This window comes from Corythoichthys intestinalis, chromosome 8 (genome assembly GCF_030265065.1).
Source record: "Corythoichthys intestinalis isolate RoL2023-P3 chromosome 8, ASM3026506v1, whole genome shotgun sequence".
Lineage (NCBI taxonomy): Eukaryota > Metazoa > Chordata > Actinopteri > Syngnathiformes > Syngnathidae > Corythoichthys > Corythoichthys intestinalis.
The window spans coordinates 18,007,278-18,032,006 of record NC_080402.1 but is presented as its reverse complement, the minus strand read 5'-3'; the positions used below and the strand labels follow the sequence as shown (position 1 = coordinate 18,032,006).

The 24,729-nt window shown below is 41.9% G+C and overlaps 1 protein-coding gene across 4 annotated transcripts in view; it reads right to left on the bottom strand.

The window, feature by feature from the left end:
- Positions 1–2,137: 2,137 nt before the first annotated feature.
- Positions 2,138–24,729, bottom strand: part of LOC130920289 (E3 ubiquitin-protein ligase RBBP6-like) — a 40,231-nt gene continuing 17,639 nt past the window's right edge. The window contains exons 14-20 of one of the 4 annotated variants that reach the window (XM_057843386.1): positions 18,623–18,952; positions 18,413–18,508; positions 16,479–18,096; positions 8,485–9,479; positions 8,336–8,405; positions 5,176–5,276; positions 2,138–5,102 (exon numbers count right to left, since the gene is read on the bottom strand). In XM_057843386.1, coding sequence (XP_057699369.1) covers positions 4,226–5,102; positions 5,176–5,276; positions 8,336–8,405; positions 8,485–9,479; positions 16,479–18,096; positions 18,413–18,508; positions 18,623–18,952 — 4,087 coding nt within the window. In that variant the 3' untranslated portion in view covers positions 2,138–4,225. Of the gene's footprint in view, positions 5,103–5,175; positions 5,277–8,334; positions 8,406–8,484; positions 9,480–16,478; positions 18,097–18,412; positions 18,509–18,622; positions 18,953–24,729 lie in introns of all 4 variants that reach the window. The other 3 variants (XM_057843388.1, XM_057843387.1, XM_057843389.1) reach the window with 3 other exon arrangements.

Here is a 24,729-nt window from a genome sequence, read left to right as displayed (position 1 = left end):
TGAATTAACGCCCGTTAACGCGATAATTTTGACAGCGCTAATTAAAACCCTTCTTTATGATTTCGTTTTAATAAATTTGTAAAATTTACAATCAAAAAATGAACTAGTAGCTCACCATTGTTGATGTCAATAATAATTATTGTGCTGAAATGCATAAAATCAGTCGCACCCATCGCCAGCAGAGGGCGGAAAAACACCAAAAAAACACAAGTAACAAGTGGAAATGACACTTTGCTGTCATTTTAATCTGTTTGAGCGGGGCATGTGCGTTAAATGCGTCAAATATTTTAACTTGATTATTTTAAAAAATTAATTACCGCCCGTTAACGCGATAATTTTGATAGCCCTAAATGATTCCATTTTTTTTTCTCAGAATGGAGTGATTCCATATATTTGTTTTTCCCAGCACTTGCTCTATATAAGTAACATTTACTGACCACCACAATGTTTTTTATTATTATTTTTTGTGTGTTTCTGAATGCTAAAGAGTTGCACTTTTGAACTAATTCATTATTTTTTCAAGCTTTTTGTTCTACATGATAAAATGAGTGAATGCTTGTACGAGACTGGCGATTCCATACTTTTTGCTAGGAGTTGTATAATATTTTGATAATTTGCTGCGGGCCAATAAAAACTGGCCGCAGTTGGCCCGCGGGACGTCGTTTGGACATCCCTGGTCTCGACGCTTTGTAATCTTGTTGGGTTTTTTGTGGGTGCACTCAGGATAGACCTATCAAATTTGAAGGAGCCAAGTGAAATTTACTCCAGAGGCTCGATTTAAAGACAAGGAAAAAAAACTGGAAGACTATTAAAATATGATAAATTGAAAAGACGCAACAAAAGGGGTGGCACAATAGAGAAGCATTTTTCGGACAGAGTATCAAGTTGCTTAGCAACCTTTGGCATTGACGACAGGAAGTGACGTCAGATTGTCAGAAAGAACACACATGGACGCACACGTGTGTGTGTGTGAGAAGCAGCAGACATGCTCATCCACACCCGTAAATCAAAGATGCCTGAAATAATGGATGATAATCTGTGCAGGGGTTAAAATAATAGATTAATCTTCTTGTGTGCTCAGTCCATTAAGGTTGACCTTACATATGTGATGTGAACATGAACAAAACACTAAGCCGACTGTTGTTTGAGGAAATCCATCTGCTCAGCCTTTTCTGTGCCTTTACAAAGTTGATGTATGTTCATCTAAGGTTTACAGCGCCACACAGTGGCCGATAAGACGTCACGTCATACGTTTATTTTTCTTAAATTTCTTTAAAAAAAACATTACAATAAATTGAGTATTTGTCGTTAAATTGCTTTAGATTTGAAATTGTTATTTGTTATTGGCCTTAATTTTGTAGCAATGGTAGACCATATAACATGTAACATTTAATTTATATATGTAAATGATTTTATGTGTATTTCTTGTTAAATATTTAAATTCTATTCACTTTTCAGTTTTTGAAAGGAATATTTACAAACTGGATTCAAGTTAAAATGCTGGGAAAAGATACTGTGAAGAAAAACAATGCCAAAATGTGGAAGTACCAAATTTCAAAATTTTATTCAGGATATTTAATGGAAGGGGGAAAATATGATTTTAAAGCCCATAGTGTTATTAAATTATGACTAAAAATGTATACATTTGGTTTATTAAATTTTGTGTAAACTGGCCCGGTTTGTCGCAAGAAGTTTTAGTCATTTTCATACTTGACATGCTGACGTTCTAGAGGTGCAACAATTTATCAACTAATCGACAACTACCGTAATTTTCGCACTACAAGGCGCACCTGACTATAAGCCGTCACCCACCATATTTGGCACGAAAACGGCATTTGTTCATAGATAACTGGACTATAAACCGCAGCTGTCTTCACTGTTTTGTGGGATATTTACACCAAAAGACATTAACCGGTAACACTACTTGACAGCAGCATCAAAACATAATCATAAAACCAAATGAACCACCATGAATCTTTGAATCAATTGGCTGCAAAGCTCTGCTGCCACCTGGTGTACTGTTGCCGTCCAACATGCCTCCTAGCATGCATTGCAGCACTACAGATGTAAATAACAAAATTCATGTTCTGTGCTAATTATTCCTTCAGTGACTGTTCCATTTGTTTCATTAATTGCTAGTTATGGTATTTGGTAACACTTTAACAGTGGCGCCATAAGATTGTCAATAGACAATCGTAATTATGACATGACACTGTCATTAACATTAATGAATGCTTATAACAGATGTCATTTAGTGTTATTCGGCAAATTATCTCACTTTTGAATGGATGTAAAAGATCCAAGCTGGACATCAATGGAGTTAGTGACATAATTTGCCAGATGACAATGACATCCGTCATAAGCATTCAGTAATGCCCATGATAGTGTCATGACAAAATTATGAGTCTTGTGACGCTATTAAATAATGTGTTACCGATTAACCCGAATAAATCAACATCATACAATCAGGATTCGTAATAAAGGAAAAAAGTAGCAGTTTATCGTCTGAAAATTACCAACTATTTTAATAACCAATTAATCGTTTAGGATCTTCTTCACATTAAACTTGTCTAAGTTGTCGAAATTATATATATGTAACTTCTCAGTTGTAAATATCAGATATCTTCATGAAAATAATCTGCTTTTATTTTGGAAAACACATTTTTGCCAATTTTCAGACATCTTACTATCTAAACTAGTTTCTTGATGAGGCTGCAATAACTAATCGATTCAATTAATTAGCTGCTAACGAATTTGATAATCAATTTCTGCCGGCAGCTATGAGCAGTCCTGTTTGGGTCCTAGTTTGTGTGTAATGTGAGGCTGCACGCGTGTGTACCAGTGATTAGTGCAAGAGACAGTTCACTGCTACACTCTGGTTGGGTTGCTGAATCAATACGACGAAATTTCGAGTTAGTCTTTTGTGTTGTTAGATCCTGCGAGTAAATGAAGCCAAGTGCATTGCATTTAGTTGATGAGACGTTACTACTTATCACGGCTAGTTAGCAATAATGCTAATCTGTGTCCTAAGCACCCGTTTTTGTTTTGGATAAACATATTGGTGAAGTTATTGTTAGATAGTAAAGTTCATTTATTAATTTTCTGAGCCGCTTATCCTCAGTGGGTGCTGGAGCCAATCCCAGCTAACTATGGGCAGGGTACACCCAAACAGTTGCTAGCCAATCGCTGCTTAGTCTCAACACAAAATCCCATTCAAATTGTGAATTGTCATACAAGAGTGTGCTTTGAAATTTGATTTTGTCTTGTTACGTACAACATGCTGAAAACTACTTCCAAGTTTAACTGTGAAGGTAATTGAAAAAAGGGACATTTATCCGATTTACAGTTTAATTGGCCGATTAATTGATTATCAGCCTGCAACAAACAATTATTTTTATGGCGTTCAAATAAACACAAAAATCAGTGATTTTTGGGATCAGATAACTTTAATTAAAAAAAACTAAACAAAAACAGAAACAAGCCATCAGTAAGAATTCTCATTTTCTGTCCACTCACACCATCAGACTGGGAAAACTACGACAAAACCCACTCGCTCGACCCCAAGAAACACGTCTGTGTTGTCATTTTTGCATCCAGTGTAGCGTAATTGCACTGCAAAATTCCACGAATGGTCACGTTTAAGTGCAATACTAACAAAACAAGTCCCAAATGACGAGACAACAATCGCTTAGTCATAATGCGGGAAACTGTCTTGAAACGTACGATTAGTCGTGAGAGTGTGACCGAGATTATTTACAGGAATATGCCATGAATTCGTATCTTGGCCAAGCCAGGAAAACTGTTCTGGTAACATATAATTCGTCATGAAATTGTGACTAACAATATTTACAGGTACACGCCATTAATGCGCGAGATCCTTCACAGGAAAGTAACCCAAGTTCCTCACAAGGGAACCAAGACTTTCTGGTTTTATGTACAGTGAAGTAACAAGTGGAGATATTAAGCTCCTTTGCATCCCTGAGTAAATGAATGGCCTTTAGGTTTGACTTTTGCCTCCACTTTAGCTTTGTTACCGTTACTCTTTTTGGGGATCTGGGTTCCAGAACCTCACGGTTCCTCATCCCCAGTCTCGACTTACTCTTGTTTAGGCTGTTTTTTTCCTGGTGAGTCAAAACTAGGGTTTCAGCTACTGTTTCTCACACTTCAATCTTAGCTTTGACTTCCTTGGTGTTCTCGTCTCAGTTCTCTCGATTTCAGAGCAGCATCAAGGATCGGCGGTCTTCGTTTCAGCAACGGCCTGCGGCACCTCGTCCTCGACCTTAGCTTCCTCGGTGTCTTTGTCTTTGCTCTTCTTGTGTTTCTTCTTCTTATGTTTATGTTTGTGATCCTTATGCTCACCGCCTTCCTTGTCGGCCACTTTGTGCTTCTTGTGCTTTTTGTGTTTCTTGTGCTTTTTGTGTTTCTTTTTCTTCTTCTTGTCCCCTGCGGCGGCCCCGCCGGCCGAAGCGCCGGAGGCCGTGTCGCTGCGGTTGCTGTTGGAGCGCTGGCTGGCCGAAGGGCTGCTGTCAGAGGCCTCGTCACCCTCGCTGTAGTCGGGCACGAAGGCGGCCTCGTCCGTTTCGCGGGCCAGGTCTGAGCACAGGCGCGGTCTCTTGGGCTCTGGGCCGCTAGTGTTCTTCTCCTCTTTTCCAGGTGACCCACGCTCCTTCCCTTCTCTTGCCTCTGCTTTTGACCCCCTTTCTCCTCTACCCGCCTTCCTCTCCTCCCGGACAATCTTGACTTTGGAAGGTTTGCCACTTTTACTCTCATCCTTGGGCGCCCTTCTTTTCTCCTCCCTGGCTACAACCTTCTTATCAACCCGGCTTGCCTCATTCTTTTGGGGTACAAGTGACAGCTCCTTGGGAGTCTCTTGAGGAACCACTACCACAGCCGCGATTGCAGACACCAGCTGCTGCTGTTGTTCCTCCTCCTCCTCTTCATCATCTTCTCGCTCCCACTTGGAGCGAGGAGGTGCCTGAATGAGGAGCTCCTCTCCTGCACTTTTGGGGCTAGCCGTAACATGATCTGAAGCGGTAGAAGAGTCCGTCTTCTTCTCTTCCTCTTTCTCTCCAGGATTCAGTTTAGGATCCTCAGTGGATCTACTACAAAGGAGGAGGATGAAAATAGGAAATGTTGTCATTTCTTTCAAAAACACTGTTTGCATAAAACTCTTACCTTGTGGCACTGGCAGGTTGACTGGATAAGACCTTACGACTGATCCTGGGTTTGCTTCGAACAATTTTTGCTTCCCCCTCTTTCCCTGCAAATAGAAATTCAACTAAAACCATAAATTACAATGCAAAAATTACCTTAAAGCAGAAATGTGAAGTAATTTCATGACATACCAAATAGGGTCACAATTAAAGTAATTAAACATTGCCCAACAAATAAAGCATGAAAAAATAATTTATATGTTGTATATTTGACAAAATAATCGCGTTTCCGAAGTTCGAGCCTGAAAGGGGACGAACCCGGAAGTGATACCTCCCACCGGGAACAGCGATGGCAGCTCCATACATACGGCGGCCAAACAAAGCCCTTCAAACAATGATTCAAACAGCGATATAAGGGATAGATCGAGCGCAAGGGAGGAGATCCACGTTTTTGAAGAGTTAAGGAAGAAGAGGAGGTTGGAATTTTATGTTGGACCTAACATGTATTAGCCAGACGCTAATCAGGATGCAAACAATGTGCCTAGACTACCTGACATGGAATGGATACAAGATCTATCGAGATTACAAGATTGGTAAAATATAGGCTGTTATTATTTTCATGATCTGAAGATGCAGGCATTTGCACATAATTTTATGTTTTTGTCTATCTGATGACATTGTTAAAAAAATAATAATAAGACTTCATGTTCATTTTGGCAGATCCGGCAGCTCTCGTGCATATAAAATAATAATATAAAAACGTTGGGGGGAAAGAAGGAAATGAGTCGTTCATGGTTTTCTCCACTTTATTGTGGCAACAATAAGAAAAGAAAATAATAGCGGACTGCCGCCACATTCGACCGCAAAGTTTTGTTTCTCGCTGATCTCCTCCTCACCTCCTACTACTCCAGCTTCTCTTAAACGGATCATGCATAGTGTCTTGTTATGAGCTTTTTGTTTACAAATGTATCGAACACACGACGTGCTGACAACTTTGTTTCTTTATTAACACATGGAGCTAACACAGCTTGGGGCTCTCGGCAGGAAGTGGCGTCTAATGGCGTGAGGAAATGTAGTTTTTTCACACAAGCGAACAGATTACAAAGCACCACTTCAGTGTTGTTCCGAGACTACATTTCCCATGATTCACTGCGTGACCTGCGTGCTCGCTGATTCGCTGCCAGACAACACGCTTGTTGTTGTCACCTGTCAGCGGCTCTCGTACGTAAAACACAAACTAGAAGGCTATCAAGCGATCATCGTGAAAGAAACGCCGAACCGTCCAAAAGCAATACAATGCTTGAAGCATGAAGGTGGAAATACATAATACAAATACAAATAAATGTGCACAAACCCACCGGCGGTGTGTGTCTCTTACGGCAACGTGACCGCGAATTACCGTGACGCCGACCCGCTTATATGCACATCCACACCCCTTTCCCGATTGACAGTGGATTAACCTTTTCGGACAAAATCGTAGACGACGCACAATTTAAACACGTTTAACCTAGCAAACGCAACAACAACTAGTATTGGGGATTGCCACGAGTTAACTTTCGGCTAACGTCGCTAGCTTATACTGTTCATTCCACAACAGTTGGCAGCTCTGCTTTGACAAAGTCATCAGTCATCTATCCAAAAATCACACTTACTTTTTGGCAAATCCTTGATCATAAGCAGACCGGTTAAGGAAGCAGGCATCTTCCAAGTGTTTGCAGCAGAGAACGCTACTCGATGATGGCGTGAAATTCATTCGCTTCGTGCGAACGAAAGATGTCCATTTATGTGCCCTGCTATCCTTTGGCCACTCATACAACTTTTCTTTTGAGTGAGAACAAAACATCGCCACACACCGCTGTGGCATCTTACCGAGAAGCAATGCAACAAACAATACTGTTCTATGGCGGACTTCTCTCGCACGTCCCGGTGTGACGTAATTCCAGGGGTCGCGTTAACCGGATATTTTCCGTCGTTGACCGGTTTTTTAAAATAGTGACGGACAAAACTGAAGTCCGTCCGTCATTTTGACAGGTTGCAATTCACACCCCAGACCACAGGGTGGCGAGTTAGCATATTAATTAGCTATTGTCTCTCTTAATGCATGACGTCGTTGGCTCTTCTGTCAGAATATTGTAGCGTCACCGGGGTCTGGCGGCGGCACCGTGATTGACACATCAACGCGAGGTTCTTATTGGTGCACCCGGTGTGCCAGCGCGTCATCCAATTGATGGACAAGATTGCCGCCTGTGTATAGACCCCAATCACATGACGTCACAACTCCGCCCCCCCTGACCGGAGCCGCCATATTGTGTGTCAGCTCGTCATGTTTACACATTACCGCTACGTACATGCCTCCTATTACGGCGTATTTTTCTGCTCGTTAATATTAATAATCAAAATGGTGAAGGCGTGTGTGGCGATTGGTTGCTGTAACAGAGAAGATAGACGGAGAGACTTCAAGTTCTACCGTATTCTGAGAGACCCGAAGATGAGAGCGAGATGGACTGCTGTAATTCGACAAGAAATCTGGGCACCAAACGATCACCACAGACTATGTAGTAGTCATTTTATATCTGGTTAGATGCATTTAATATATATTTAGAAGAATTTGGGCTGACAACCACAATTAAGATCATTGTGTGACGTTGATGATTGGGGTCTATATCGTTGCCTCTTTTTCTTTGGGGGCGGAGTTGTTGGCGGTAAGCAGAGTAAAAAGGGAGAAAAATACCACGACTTCTGTGTCTAATTTTTCGCCGCCAAGCAAGCGTTACAATATTAATTAAAAATGAATGAAAACTAAATACTATTGAATATGTCATCATTATCATTTTAAAAATTTAAGTGACGGGTAAAAATAGACTATGACCGGATTTTTATGACCCTGTCAGTCAAAATGACAGACAACGAAAATGTCTAGCGCAACCTCTGCGTAATTCCGAAGACTTCCGAAGTAAAGCATTTTCGTTGTCAAGGGCGTTGCTATGGGTTAAACAAAGAATCTGGAAGGGTTGCGTTAAAAAAAAAAATCAAAATATGCTTATAATTGTTTAGACATTGATATTATTCAAAAGCATGGTTGGCCAACCTTAGTTCACATTTCCGCTTTAAGAAAAATAAGTCCCTAATCCAGCCCAAATAAAAATCCATGTAATGTAGGCAAGAGGCCTCAAGAGCTCACCTTCTTTTGAAGCAGCATCGGATTTCCTCCCGGTTGATCCGCTTTTTGTTGCTCTCTCCTTGGAAACACTACTTAGAAGACGAGGGGGAAAAAGTCAAACAGGCGAAAAGAAAAAGATGAGGCAACTGCAAGAAACTTTGTAGTACACACCGATCGGATTTTGCCGTTTTCTCTGTGCCTTCTACGGAAGAAGTGCTCTGCTTGTCCTGGTTGTGTCCCTTCTTGCTGATGGCCGATTTCTCAGCGATGGTCAACTTGTCCAAGCAAACAGATCGACCAACTGCACTTCCGGAGTTTTTGCGCTCTGTCTTTTGCAACTTTTCCCCCGTGTCGTCTTTCGCAACAGAGACCTTCTTTGAGCTCGATCCTGACTCTCTGTCACGCTCATTCTCAGAAGGCAGAGTCCTGTCTTGATCAGATCCTATAACTTTTCGGTCAGAATTTGTGGCTTTTTCCCCATCTCTGTCAGAAGCTTTCGTGCAATCACTGTCTGAACTCGATGCTTTAGCGCGATCTGAACTTGATGTCTTAGCACGATCGCGGTCTGAACTGGAAGCTTTACCATGATCGTGGTCTGAACTGGAGGCTTTACCACGATCACGGTCTGAACTGGACATTTTCGTGCGATCACGGTCAGAAGCCTTTTCTCGGTCTCGGCCAGAAGCTTTAGCCCGATCTCTGTCTGAACCCCTTTCCCGATCTCTGTCCGTTCCTGAGGCTCTTTCACGATCTCTGTCAGACACTGACGTTTTTTCCTGATCTCTGTTCGATCCAGAAGCTTTATCCCGGTCTCGGTCTGACCGCGAGGCTTTTTCCCGGCCCCTATCTGAACCTCTGTCACGCTCTCTGTCCGTTCTCCAGTTACCTTCCCGCTCCCTGTCTACTCCCGAGGTCCGGTCAGAATCTTTATCAGACACCACAGATTTAACCACAGGTTTTTCTCTGGAGATTCCACTATCAGAGGAAGACGGCCGTTCCTTTGCTTCACCACCTTCAGAATTACTAGGTCCATCTGAATTATTGAGGGTGCCAGAACGTTCCGCGGTGGTCTTATGGCCTCCCAAGGAGGCACGGTCCAAGGTGGGGTTGTCTTTTCTTCCGAGGTCTCTGTTCAGAGGGATGTTTCTCTGCGTAACTGGCTTGACCTAACAAAGCAAACACTACATTAGCCAGACTGGTACAAATGCTTCATTTGGAAATATAACCTATAACTCTTTCTTCGCTGTAAAATATTATTTTTCCATGCCGTTACACTCTTTGAGAAATTAATGTCATCCGTATAGCTATTCGTGACCAGGCATGTGCCGGTTACCAGTTTCAAGGTTTACAGTGTTATGAAAACGTCACGGTTTAAAAACCAATAAAATTTTCCGTCATACCGTAGTATGGTATTAGCCATTTTTTATGTCCCTCTCGCCCTCCGCTTGGTATTCTGTCCTGTCTGTCGGTGACACTACACCTGAGCTTTTCCTCCCCTCAAAAATGACAAAGTCGCTGGTATGGGAGTACTTCGGCTACCGAAAAGAAGCACTGCCGCGGCTTAGAGGAAGGACAGCCAACATGCTTGCGGAGGGTGTTTGTCAGGGGAAGCAACACCTCCAACATGATTTCACATTTATGTGACATCATCCGTTATAATTTAAAGTGCATGTGACACGAAAAAGCATGTTTATTTCATAATACAGCGATATTTTATGCTCCTGAATATATGGACTGCTTGGATGTGTGTGGAAGCGATTGCTATATTTGTTTAGTTTTTTCTAATCCCGCGGCATGAAAATGAGTGACTTCCGGCTTCGGTCTGGCATTAAGGAGAGGGCGCTGTGACGTGTACGGTTAAAAGGCGTCCTCTTCACTACAGCCGTACTGTTGTGTATAAGGACTAAGGATTCAGCTGATTTTGCGGATTAATACATTTATTTTTCACATCACACCAGCCAAACGGCTGCAGAAAAATCTTGCTTTAAGAGGGAGAGGCGTAAGCGCCTTTTGGGAGTTTCAAAAGGTTCCCATTCACCGTGGATATTGGCTAAGCCCTACTACTGTGGGACCATTGAACTTACAAGGAAGTGAGTAAACATCTTGCTTTGTATTATGTCAAATATTAATACAGAGATTACAAAGTAAACACTTCAAACTTTCTTTAAATAAAAGACAATTTACGTTTGATCATTGATAGTCATATAAAAAGCTCTCCTCAAGCACATTAGCTGCACGTTAGCTGCACAACAACTGCAGCCGCCCTCCTCCGGGGAACGAACTGTAAATTGCTCTCCGCCGGGCGGGTTGCCGATCCGCGAAGACAATCGACAACCCGGTCGTCATGTCAAATAATCCGGGCTAGTTTTGTGATTTTTCGCTTCGAAGACTTTGAAACATCACTTGGTTCGGGTTAGCATGTCGGCTAGCTGTCACACCTCTTGGTTTGTTTAGATTCTCCGAAGCCGGGGAAGGGAAATGACATATGTCCGATTTAGGTGTCATAAAATATCGTTCGGGAGGTGCGACAGTAAAGGTGAAGTCAACAGTTTTGACAATTATACAGTCATTTTACCATGTCTGGAATAAGTGCATTTTTATTATTTCATATTCCATTTAACACAAGACTTATTTGTCATGACCATGCCATTTATTTAGCAATTGGGGAAAATACTTGGATAAAAAGAATATGCTGTGAAAATATTGAAGGAAAGAGAAAATGACATTTTGCAGCTTTCTTCGTCGCGTTTTTCTCGTTGTGAATACTTCCCCCTCGACGGGCTGACTGGTCCTTCTCAAGCCATTTATTTAGCTATTGGGGAAAAATACTTGTATAAAAAGAATATCCTGTAAAAATATTGGAGTAAAGAGACTGAAACAATGACATTTTGTGGCTTTCTTCGTCGCATTTTCCTCGTTCTGAATAATTCCCCCTCAATGGGCTGAATAGTAAAACCGATGAGCCCAGTCTCCCACTGACATCATCCACCTGTTGGGGACGCTTGAGCCCTATAATGGTAGGCGTGGCTAACCGTCAGATTAAAAGACTAATTTCTCGTCATCTGCGCTTCGCTAAATTGTTGTATATAGTCGAATCGTCTCATAATATGATTCTAATTCACATAATAATGCTATTTAAGACTTTTTTTTCTCCTGTCATATGCTCTTTAGGGTAAGTAAACGCTGTCATGAACGCTTCCCACCAGCTACGAGAGTTCACCCCAGCATGTTTAGTATTAGGAGTGGGAACCTCTTGGTACCTCACGATACGATACGGTTTGCGATACAAAGCTCACGATAACGATGATCTGACGATACAACGATTATCGATTAATTGGTAAGGAAATCATTTTAGGATATTCTAAAAACAACTAATAAACAGAAAAAGGAGCTTCTGCTGTGAATTGGAATGAGTTTATCACTAGTAGACGTCCAATCCATTTGAACACTTCAAACGGATTGAACGTCTATGGCCGTCAGTAGCAGCTAATGCCAGGCAATGAGGTAATTTTGGGCCATTTAACTGTTGATTTTCAGTTACTTTCTGTTGATTTTGGGGTATTTTATGGGTCATTTCCTGTTCATTTTGTCTTACAGACCTGGGAATCCCCCAGATGAATAGGCAGTGACTCTAACTCAACAGGAAATGACCTGGAAATGCCCTAAAATGAACAGCAAGTGCCCTGAAAATCTGACAGAATGCTCTGGTTTCAAATGAACGAACGTTCCCAGTCTAAATGGATTAGGTGTCGAGCACAGCCAACGCAGCCATAGAGTTAACTGAGACACTAGTATGGTGTAAGATTTTGGTAGCAACTTGTTGGTTCCCTTTTATGTTTTTTAAACATTGATACCAGTGTTGTTTTCGTCAATGATGACGATAACGAAAATATTTCGGCAACGAACAATTTTTTTCATGACGATGACGTCACAATGGACGCGCTGAAAACCTGTCTTGGGAGACTAAAACAACGAGATGGATGCCAGCTGTCACGAGAACGGGATGAAAATCCACCATAGTCTCCGTCATAAATTCACAATGTGTGATATTTACTTACTGTATGGTAAATGGTGTTATACTTTTATAGCGCTTTTCTACCTCTCAAGGTACTCAAAGCGCTTTACACTACATTGCCATCTACCTACTGGTCACACAGCACCAGGAGCAATGCGGGGTTCAGTATCTTACTCAAGGATACTTAGGCGAGTTCATCAGGGTGGAGAATCGAAACCACAACTTCTGGGTTGGGGGACAACTACTCCACCACTGAGCCACGCCATCCATTGTATTGTATGTGTATTTTTTTTTTTTTTAAGACATTGACACCTTTTTAAAATGATATCTCGATTCTTGCAGGAGCATATCGATAACCTTTTGGGATACAAAGTATCACGATATATCACCATTTCGATATTTTTTCACACCCCTATTTAGTATGTCTAGCGATGGTAATATGTATAACGTAAGCTTGTTAAAGAGGCAAATAACGTGGCTAGTTAGCATGACAAGACGGCTAACTGGTTTCCTCTCTATCATTAGCCTACTTTTGTCTTCCGCCATTGTAAACATCAGTTCAAAATAACAATTTCATGATAGAACCTATGATGTTTTTTCTCTCTGGCGACTTCGGTGTTGAGAAAGGGTGTGTTTGCGTGTATATTGTGTAAATAATGATACGAGTCATACACACAGGCTCTGTCTTTTACTCTCGCTTGCCATTCATTCATTTTCCATGCCACTTTTTATTCAACTAATTAATATTAACGGTAGTAGCGGTACGGGTTTTACATAAAATCAATTTGATCATATTAGAGCTGAAACGAATACTCGAGCAACTCTAGTAACTCGAGTTTAAAAACTGATCCGAGTAATTTTATTCACCTCGAGTAATCATTTATTTTGACAGCTCTAAGCATTACGTTTTGCTCGGACTACTTTTAATGCGGGACAACGCGCTGATGTCACGTGCGTAGAGGAAGAAGCAAAAAACTTACTGCAGCCGACAGCCGCTACAAACGATGCCGACGTTGCTAAATACTAGCCCGCACGATGCTACGTTGGTAGCAGGTAGCGTCTGATGAGTCTCAGAGATCACAAGTATGTTGAACTAGATGCAAAATGACAGACTCGGCCGCGTCTTGCCAGCGTTAGTAAACAGCCGCCATCTTAAAGCAGTAGAGCACTAAGCGCTAATAAAGAGCGCTAAGCGCTAATAAATAAGATTAACGTTACTGTTACTAGCTCACGTAACGTTAGCCCTGCGGAGGGCTAGGTTTCTATTAATTATGACCACTGTCGATGCGTGGCTAACGTGTCTTACATACATGCTTTAACATAACATAGCGATGTGGAGTGATGAGGTGTAAAATTAATAACACAATAATGCTAACTATCAATTTTAGCTCAGTAGTCATTGCTGGATAAAACACCAAGTAGCACTGGTCCCTTATGTGCTCCAATACAGCCTGTATCATACATTTATTTTGAACACTGCAAAAACTCAAAATCCTATCAGGACTTACAGTTTAGACTAACTTAAAACTTAACTAGAACTTAAAAATGGCTTGGTCACAAATAGAAATTCAATTGAAACATGTGGGAAAAAATCCTAACTTTTAAGTGATGTGTGTTATCAAGCGTAACGGCATATATATATATATATATATATATATATATATATATATATATATATATATATATATGTATAATATATTATATATAATATATATATATATATATATATATATATATATCTTTTTTTTTTTAATAAGATCTAAAGGTTTTTTGAGTGAAAGCAGTGAATTAGTCTTTTTTTTTAATTCTAGTTAGACATCTAAGATGCAATTGTTGGCTGTTTCCAACAATATACAGTGCCTTGCAAAAGTATTCGGCCCCCTTGAACCTTGCAACCTTTCGCCACATTTCAGGCTTCAAACATACAGATATAAAATTTTAATTTTTTGTCAAGAATCAAAAACAAGTGGGACACAATCGTTAAGTGGAACAAAATTTATTGGATAATTTAAACTTTTTTAACAAATAAAAAACTGAAAAGTGGGGCGTGCAATATTATTCGGCCCCCTTGCGTTAATACTTTGTAGCGCCACCTTTTGCTCCAATTACAGCTGCAAGTCGCTTGGGGTATGTTTCTATCAGTTTTGCACATCGAGAGACTGACATTCTTGCCCATTCTTCCTTGCAAAACAGCTCGAGCTCAGTGAGGTTGGATGGAGAGTGTTTGTGAACAGCAGTCTTCAGCTCTTTCCACAGATTCTCGATTGGATTCAGGTCTAAACTTTGACTTGGCCATTCTAACACCTGGATACGTTTATTTTTGAACCATTCCATTGTAGATTTGGCTTTATGTTTTGGATCATTGTCCTGTTGGAAGATAAATCTCCGTCCCAGTCTAAGGTCTTGTGCAGATACCAACAGGTTTTCTTCCAGAATGTTCCTGTATTTGGCTGCATCCATCTTCCCGTCAATTTTAACCATCTTCCCTGTCCCTGCTGAAGAAAAGCAGGCCCAAACCATGATGCTGCCACCACCATGTTTGACAGTGGGGATGGTGTGTTCAGGGTGATGAGCTGTGTTGCTTTTATGCCAAACATATCGTTTTGCATTGTGGCCAAAAAGTTCAATTTTGGTTTCATCTGACCAGAGCACCTTCTTCCACATGTTTGGTGTGTCTGCCAGGTGGCTTGTGGCAAACTTTAAACGAGACTTTTTATGGATATCTTTGAGAAATGGCTTTCTTCTTGCCACTCTTCCATAAAGGCCAGATTTGTGCAGTGTACGACTGATTGTTGTCCTATGGACAGACTCTCCCACCTCAGCTGTAGATCTCTGCAGTTCATCCAGAGTGATCATGGGCCTCTTGGCTGCATCTCTGATCAGTTTTCTCCTTGTTTGAGAAGAAAGTTTGGAAGGACGGCCGGGTCTTGGTAGATTTGCAGTGGTCTGATGCTCCTTCCATTTCAATATGATGGTTTGCACAGTGCTCCTTGAGATGTTTAAAGCTTTTTGTATCCAAATCCGGCTTTAAACTTCTCCACAACAGTATCTCGGACCTGCCTGGTGCGTTCCTTGGTTTTCATAATGCTCTCTGCACTTTAAACAGAACCCTGAGACTATCACAGAGCAGGTGCATTTATACGGAGACTTGATTACACACAGGTGGATTCTATTTATCATCATCGGTCATTTAGGACAACATTGGATCATTCAGAGATCCTCACTGAACTTCTGGAGTGAGTTTGCTGCAATGAAAGTAAAGGGGCCGAATAATATTGCACGCCCCACTTTTCAGTTTTTTATTTGTTAAAAAAGTTTAAATTATCCAATAAATGTTGTTCCACTTCACGATTGTGTCCCACTTGTTGTTGATTCTTGACAAAAAAATTAAATTTCATATCTTTATGTTTGAAGCCTGAAATGTGGCGAAAGGTGGCAAGATTCAAGGGGGCCGAATACTTTTGCAAGGCACTGTACATTGAAAATAAAGACATTGACTGAAAATGGTTCAAGATTAGATGAAATGTCTTGCTTTCTCATGTATATTTATAATTGCTCTTCACCTAAAAATATGTTTTATCCGATTAATCGACAGAATTTTCAGTCGATTACTCGATTACTAAAATATTTGATAGCTGCAGCCCTAGATCATATATTGTTAAAGTTCAGTTCTATATTACCAAAGGTTCTGGTTCCAATGTTGAGCAACTTAAGCTGTGGCTGTGGGTTTCGTCTAAGTTGTATTTATTTCAATTTTGAAATATTTCAGTTAATTACTTTTTGTTATTTATTTACTTTGGCGTTATATTCATGTTGATGTTCCAATTTGCAAATATGTTGGGGAAAATAAAAAATCAGTGTTCAATGGTTTTTTTTTTTTTAACCCACTGATCTCAAAATAACACATTTTAGAGCTATAATTACAATACCGTGAACCCGCAGTATTTTTGCTTAAAGTTATCATACTGTCAAAATCTCAAATCAGCACATGCCTATCTGTGACTATGTAACTTGCATTTTGCCACATATCATTGGTAAAACCTTGAACATGCAGTACATGTTTGTCGGATGAACCAAAATCTAGAAGCAATGAAAGGTATGGACAAGTAGTATGGACAAGGTTTTTCAAGTGTGTTGCAATAAGACCCACCGGCAAGTCCATTAGAGATCTGATAGTGCTTCGGTCTTTGTCTGGCCAGATCATTTCACGGCCTACCAGGACAGGAAGAAGACCAGGTCTGTCGGATGGTTGTGGGAATCTCTGGAGTGGCAGCTGATGAGGATCGTGTAGGTGTGAGTAGACCTCAACTCCGATACCGGGTCCGTCCAGTCTACGAAGTTTTCCAGGGGGAGACCCGAGTAGGGAGCGGCCCTCCTCACCCATCCGTGGGGGAAATCTGTGAAGGTAGGGGAGTACTTGTTGATGAGGGAGGGGGATAGGGAGGAGGCTGGCGGCATGTGGGATGTCCCTTCGCCCTCTGTTGTCATTGCCAGGTCTAATGCTTTCTTGAAGAGACGGATGCGGCAGAGGTAGGCCATGGGAGAACAGTGGCGGTGTCTTTCGTAGGGGTGGTGGTGTCTTTCGTAGGGGTGGTCTCAAAGAAGAGCTTTTAGGCTTTTCCTTTTTCGGCACTGATGAATTGTAGGACTCTTCTGGTTTGGCTTTGCTGCTTTTTAAAGTTTTGGCTGGAGCAGCGACGGCAGCAGCAGGAACAGCTACAGAAGAGGGCTCTTTCTTTTTGATCACCACAGATTCCCCAGTTTTCTTCTTTACTTTGTCACTTTTGACTTTGGAAGCATCGGCCTTGGCTTTGGGTTTTACCTTCTGACCCTTTTCCTTCTTGGCCTTGTCAGTCTTGGGCGTGGTCTTGAGTTTTGCCATTGTTGTGGCACTTTTAGCTGCGGGAGCCTTGGAGCTGGCCGTGGATGTTGCTGGTTTAGGAGCAACCGGTTGCGTTTTGCTTGGTGATAGGATGTCGTCCATGGGTTCATCTCTGACGGGTGTGGCATCACCCCTGTCTACAGAATGCTGCGATTGCTCGCCCTCTCCACCGGTTTTCCTCTTTTTGACTTTCTTGGTCTTCAGGACCTTTGGGTTGCTCTTAGTTCCCGATGATGAGGATGACGGAGGATTGTGAGTTGGTGGCACTTTCTCATCTCGACGACTTCTCCCTCTGCTTTGGGGCGAGTACTCCCGATGCATCGGGGATATTCGTTCCCGTTCTCGCTCTCTCTCTCTACTACCCCGATGATACATCAGCTGTTGTTGGTTCTCAAAGTCCTTGTAATACTTCTTGTACCATTCCCTATAATCACGCTCCCACTGGCGGTAGCGTTCCCGATTCCAGTGTTCCTGATGGCCAGGGCTAAGACCCTTCTGCTCAAAAGGCGCCAATTCAGGCGGTGGTGGCTTTCGTCCACCAGGGCTGCGATTCCGGTAACCGCCCGGAGAGCGGGAGCGAGACCTAGATCGGTATGGTGGTGCCCCTTCGGTCTCTTCCCAAGCAGCACCACGGAAAGAAGGTGGTGGCGTACCTGAGCGCCGGTACCCATACGATCTCGAGCGGGAGCGCGACCTCGATCGGGAGCGTCCATAGCTGCGGCCATTGCGTCTGGAGTAAGGCGAGCGGGGATATGGCCGCCCATGGGAGCGTGAACGTGATCGGGATCTACTCGGGGTATACGAGTAAGACCTTGATCTAGATCTGGATCTGGAGCGAGAACGAGTGTAAGAGCGGCTGAATGGAGAGCGGCTATACGATCGGGACCTGGTTAGAAAGAAAAGAAAGTAAGATGAGCTCCACTTAATGTTTTAGCAACAGCTAAAAAGCGGAACCAGCGATTCCCAAACATTCGAGAGTTTGTCCAATAGGAAATTATCCAATCTAATTTAAAACATCTTATAATGGACAAATAATAGATATTTTAGAATACAACATATTCCTTTATCATGTTTGTGACATTTGTTTGATGATGCGCTGTATTTTTGTTTATGTTAAATAAGTGTCTCAGCACAAAATAAAGGTTTGGGAGAGACTCGTAGATTGCCACAACTTGTTTGATGCAAAGACACAATGAGATTACCTAGAATATGATGGTTTCTGTCTCTTTGGTGCATTTCGGTACTTCATTAGTTCTTTGTGGAAGTCTTTTGTAAACTCGTCAAGTTTGGATGTAATGCTGAAAAATGAAAAGGTAATATTAGTCAAAACTGCACAAAATGAATTCATCTCTATCAGCATCTCATGAGCAACTGACACGGTCTTGCTCGGAGTTAAGTTTCTAACTACTCACTTGTCTTGTCGGTGATGCCGCTGCCTGTAAAAGTCTTCTTTGGAGAGAGGGGGCTGACTGAGGGGAGAGGGCAGAGGGAGCAGAGGGGGCTGGCCACCGGGTGCTCCCCAGGGAGGGTTGACACCTGGTGGCCCAGGAGCGTACATGGGTGGAGGCTGGTAACCCAATGTAGGTGGCGGGATAAGGCCGGGTCCGGCAGGGTACAGGGGCGGGTAGGCCTGGGGCGGGGGTGGATAGAGGGAGGGTGACACATAGAGGGGAGGAGTGGGGAGAGGTAGCTGAGCTGTCTGGAGGTGGGTGGAAGGGCGTTCACCTCTGCTTCTGTAGGACCTGAAAGAAGAGAAAATGCACGTATGTGTGTTACAATTTTAGTTCAAATTCAGAGCAGTTGTTTTTGGAATGGAAGACAGTTACACATAAAAACCAAGGCAGTAAAAATGCCTTTACCAATACTCATCGAATACCGAATTTGTATATTTTACTTTAAAACTCGGGAAGAACATGCCACTTATCCACATTTTTTTTTTTTTTTTAATTCCTAACTGGAATCAGGTTATCTGTCGATAACGATACAATTCCGAAACCAGTTCAGAAGTTGGAGCTAAGTCCTAGCTAGACAGTGAACTAAGCTCCGAAATAAAGATGTCAGACGTCCGTGTGGTTTGCTGACTTTATTCAGCTGCCCATGACATCAACTCTTGCAGAATGAAACTAAAATAAAATGAAATTAAATCAGTCTCATCGTCAATAACAGCAATTCAAATTTGCATTTACAAGTAGCTGCTGATACAACAGCAAACAATACAATAACAAACGATTAGCAGGTATCAGTTAAGAGTCCGCACATCATCGAAAACAATCACATAAACTCGCCCAAAATTAGTGGAGTTCCAAAAAATCGATTATTACATGCATCGCAATTCGACACGTGACGATTCGATTACGATTCATAAAGGTTAAAAAACGATGATTTTCACTCATAACTTTATGACAGCCGCTTGTTGCCGAACGAAATTCAAGACACGTCTGCCGCCCGGAGACCGTTAACGGACGCACGCACAACGTTATGATGGATGCTCCTAGTTACTGGGAGAGACATTTACTCCTTTTTACAAAACTGGAAAATAAATTTGTGTATATGACACAGGCAGGCACAGAATGTTCGCAAGTTATTTTTTAGAGCGAGAGGGGAAGAGAGACTACTACTGTCCAGCAGTTGTTTTAAGGCATTTCAATTGAGAAATGTCCTGAGTGTGTTGCTAAGACCTGTGTGCATCTATAGGAGGTGAGTACACGAACCCTCTTGTACTGTTTAGCCTTTATTGTTGTTGTTTTTGAGATGTTAATAGTTAGCGCCGAGTGCTAAGCTAATTACCGAACTCGCTAACGTGTATTTCATATGCATAATGTGTAAAACCATGATTAAGTACAGCAGTAACATTACAAACATTCGAAATAGTACAGAAGTCTGTTGTTGCGGTAGAGCAGTACTTCTCAAATAGTGGGGCGCGCCCCCCCCAGAGGAGCGCAGAGCGATGCCAGGGGTGGCGTGTGTGACCTCGGGAACATGCTTTTTTTTTTTTTTTTTTGCCGTACTAGAATAAAGTGTACTTGCACATCCACTCAGTGGGTGGCAGTGGCGCTCTCATTTTCAAAGTGCGCGCAGTATTTTTGAAGTAAGCAAGAGCACACGGAAGAGACTCATGAATAGCTGGAGAGCTGTGCGCCGTTTTCGAAAGCCGTTTTCCGGCCGGACTCACGCAGAGACCCGCTGTCCTCTTCGGTTCTCAAGTGCCCGCCCGAGAAGTGCCATTTTCGGCTTGGGATCGTCACGACGACCGCCCTCGCCTACGGTTCTCCCTCGGCCGCCGAGAATGCGCTTTTTTCGGGCCGTTTACCTTTTGGCTTTGACATTTAATACAGTGGTAGACGAGGTAAGACCACTGTTTACTGTCTCTAAAAATGATTATAGCAGACAGCCTGAAGCCAAATCAATTAAGACGCCACTTAAAGACATTAGACCCCAATCTCATTGATAAGCCGCTTGGTTGTTTTTCAGCGAAAACGTGCCGAATATTGCCAACAATCGTCCCGCTTTGTCAGTGGTATATCAGTAAACCAACCAGTGAGCACTGTTAGCATGCTCAGTGCAATATAACCCCACATCATTGCAAACTGGAGGTGATACTGGGAGCAGCGAGCAGCGAAAATAAAAACTGTCCCTCTGTCCAAAAACACTTTTTTCTTCTATTCAGTTTTGTTTTTTCGGTCAAATTTTTTGGCATATTGTCTTCATGAGTTAATGTTTCTAATCAATGTGAATTTGTTATTATTTACTGATTTTATTTTTCAGTATCAAATGATCAAAAATGTACCTTGAGTGTGTTTTTACAGTTTGGATGTGACTTTTTTTTTTTAATTCAGGCAAATTGATGCGCGTTAAGTCTTTTCTGTTACAAACAAAACAATGTTAATAAAGTTATACTTTATAAGTTGATCTCTGTTATTTTCTCTAATAGAAAAAAGAGGATACAATGTGAGGCAGAGGCGTACTTATAATAGTAATATTATAGACAAATGATACTATTTACAGTGGCGGCAGAGTTTGGGGGGGCGCGAAACATTTACATCTTCCTTGGGGGGGGGCGTAACAGAAAATAATTGAGAAGCACTGCGGTAGAGAGAGGGAGAGAAGTGCGCGCGCTGTAATGAGTGTGTGCGTGGCGGTGTCAAGAGCAGTTGTGATTTCCACATGTAACACTGTGAAAACAAAGTATATTGGTTAAAAGAAGTCTTTTTTCTAAAAAGACTGTATCCAGAAAATGTGGAATTCTTCCATCAGTGTAAATTATATTGTATTGTTGAGAGAAATAAGTACTCCCTTTAATATGGTTAATGTTTTTGCACTTTCTTGTAAAAAATAAATAAATAAGCAGCTTAAGGGCAGCTTTTTGCTGTATGGGCATGTTTCCATCTTTCCTGTTGAATCATAAGGATATTTTCATAAATAATGGACATAAATTTGTTTGGCTACTTTATTAATCAGTACTGCACGATGCATCGATAATCACGATAACCGCAATCATCGCCAATACCGCGATCATCTTTCAAAAATCAAATCGAATCATGGGGTGCCTAAGATGGCACACTCCCTACCCCAAGTATTCCACCACAATTGAAAATGCACAATAAACAATACAAAAGGGTCTGTATACAGCCGTGGCCACTGGAGGCTTCACAAGCAACAAATGTACGCGCAGGCTGTCACTCGGCTGCTATGTGTGCGTGCGTGTGGACTGTGGGGTGGCCGGGCGCGTCTGTACATGCGTTTGCTTCCTGTTCTACGCTTCCTGCGCCAAAATAAAAGCTTGCATCACAAAACAAAAGTCAACAGAAAAAAATGACGAGAAGCAGGCGTAAAGTAAGTTGGGTCCGTCGTAACCCGGGGACTACCTGTATTAAAAAACAGTAAATCAAAATGCATGAATAATTTCTTTCTTTGTTAGCTGTTAAATTTTATGCTCGTGAGCAACGTTTGCAGCTCAACTCGGGGCTAAGCCCCAGTATCCTTGAAGCCTAGTGATCACTGAGTGGTGTTCCCTAAACTTGCCATAAGAGCATTAACGAAAAAAGAAAAAAAGGGGGGGAGTGGTGGAACCTTCAGGCAGATTGACTGGCGCAAACCTACCAGAGCGCTCATCTAGAAGTTTGTGGTCATTTTTGAAAGGAAAAAAAAAATCATGACATTCTTGCCGACACCTAGGGCGCCTTATTTTGGTCTTGCTGCAGGACCCCTGACAAATCCTGGTTCTCAGGCAAACAATCTTTTAGCCTGGCGCTAAGTAAATGTCAATGCCTTACTGCCATTTAACTCTCCGACCTAAAGCGGTAGCTGAAATTGACTATGGCGAATAAGCCGTTGCTCACAAAAGTGGGGATTTGAAATGAAATGTTAGCATACATCTGTTGACAAAATGGAATTAAACCGTTGCACGCTGTAGAAAAGCTTCCTAATTCACATATTGGAGCGTCAGCACATTCGTGCCCCTTAGATCCGGGGTCTCAAACCTATTCCACAAAGGCCCGCTGTGGGTGCAGTATTTCATTCCAACCAAACAAGATGAGGAAACCTTTTCACTAATCTGGTATTTTAAAAGTGCAATCAGTTGATTGCAGTCAGGAACCTCATTGGTTCAACCGCCTGTGCTGGATTGGCTGGAACAAAATCCAGGACCCACAGCGGGCTTTTGTGGAATAGGTTGGAGACGTATGACAATGGTTTACGGACCGGAAATTTCCCAGGTTGGGTGAATCAGATCTGTGGATTAAAATTATATGGAGAGCCGATACAGATACCAGATATGCAACATCTCTACTTTAAACTGCTTCATTTTCCATTTGAAACCTGCATCTTTGACAACAAAGGAACTAACTTGTGGATTTTTTACAAGCCAACAAGCTACATGCTCCAGTTTTGCAGTTAGCGGAGTCATGGTGGAGTTTAGAGCTGTCCCGACTAGTCGACGTCATCAATGACGTAAATCCGTCGACGAGATGTTAATAAAGGGTAAAAAAATATATATATACGCTTGGAAAGTTCAGAATGTCGGACGCTCGGTATGCAAGCGGGAAAAGCGGCACAAGCCAAAAAAGCGCACCAGAGTGTCCAAAACATTTGACTTATTTCAAAGAAACAAAAGAGGGTACAGTGTTGTGTCCTGTCTTTTCAATGCCAACCTTGGCTGCACGTCAGCCGAGAATAAACACCTACGCTGTCACCCAGTTTTAAGTCCATCTAACTAACTAACGACATGTTTTATTGAAGTTGCTAATAAAAAAAAAGTGCGGTAATTTTCACGGCTGCACTTTATCGCTGCGCACGTGCGTGCATAGATTTGTGTGTACGTGCTGCTGGCATATAAGACTCCAGTTCCGTTCTCTTATCAACACACTGTAGAATTAAAGTTCAGACATAAAAATAAGAAAACACATCTATATTAAACACTGTCACATTAGCATTGCTACACTGAGGTGAATGGGGGGAAAAAAGGGGGAAAAAAACTACTTTAGCCTGCTATAAAACATTGGCAGTCTTCTCGTAAACGCAAACTTGCGGTTAAAAGGTGACACTTCAAACATGAAAAATCGCTGGTTAACAGCATTTGCAAACGAAAAACAATGAAAAAAAAAATATTACTGACACCACATGCAATGACAAAAAGTGCTTTTTTTGCGGAGTGTAAAGCTTAAAGTGCCTGTGACACGAAAAAGCATGTTTATTTCATAATACACGCGGTATTTTATGCCCCTGAATGATATGGACCGCTTGGATGTGTGTGGAAGCGATCGCTATATTTATTTAGTTTTTTTAATCCCGCGCCATGAAAATGAGTGACTTCTGGCTTCGGTCTCTCATTGAGGAGGAGGGCGCTGTGACGTGTACGGTAGAAGACGTTCTCTTCACTATACAGTGTACTGTTGTGTATGAGGACGAAGGATTCAGCTGATTTTGCGGATTAATACTTTTATTTTTTGCATCACGCCAGCCAAACGGCTGCAGAAAAATCATTCTGTATGCGGGAGAGGCGTATGCGCCTTTTTGGAGTTTCAAAAGGTTCCCATTCACCGTGGATATTTACTGTGGGACCATTGGATTTACAAGGAAGTGAGTAAACATCTTGTTTTGTATTATGTCAAACACATATACAGTGATTACAAAGTAAACACTATAAAATTCCTTTAAATAAAGGACTACTTACGTTTGATCATTGATAGGCATGTAAAAAGCTATCCTCATGCTCATTAGCAGTTAGCTGTTAGCACGTTAGCTCCACAACAACTCCAGCCACCCTCCTCCAGGGAACGAACTGTAAATTGCTCTCCGCCGGGCGGTTTGCCGATCCGCAAAGAAACTCGACAACCGGGTCGTCATGTCAAATAATCCAGGCTAGTTATGTGTGATTTTCCACTTCGAAGACTTTGAAACGTCCCTCGGTTCGGGTTAGCATGTCGGCTAGCTGTCACTCCTTCTGGTCTGTTTACATTCTGCGAAGCCGGGGAAGGGAAATTACATATGTCCGATTTAGGTGTCATAAAATATCGTTCGG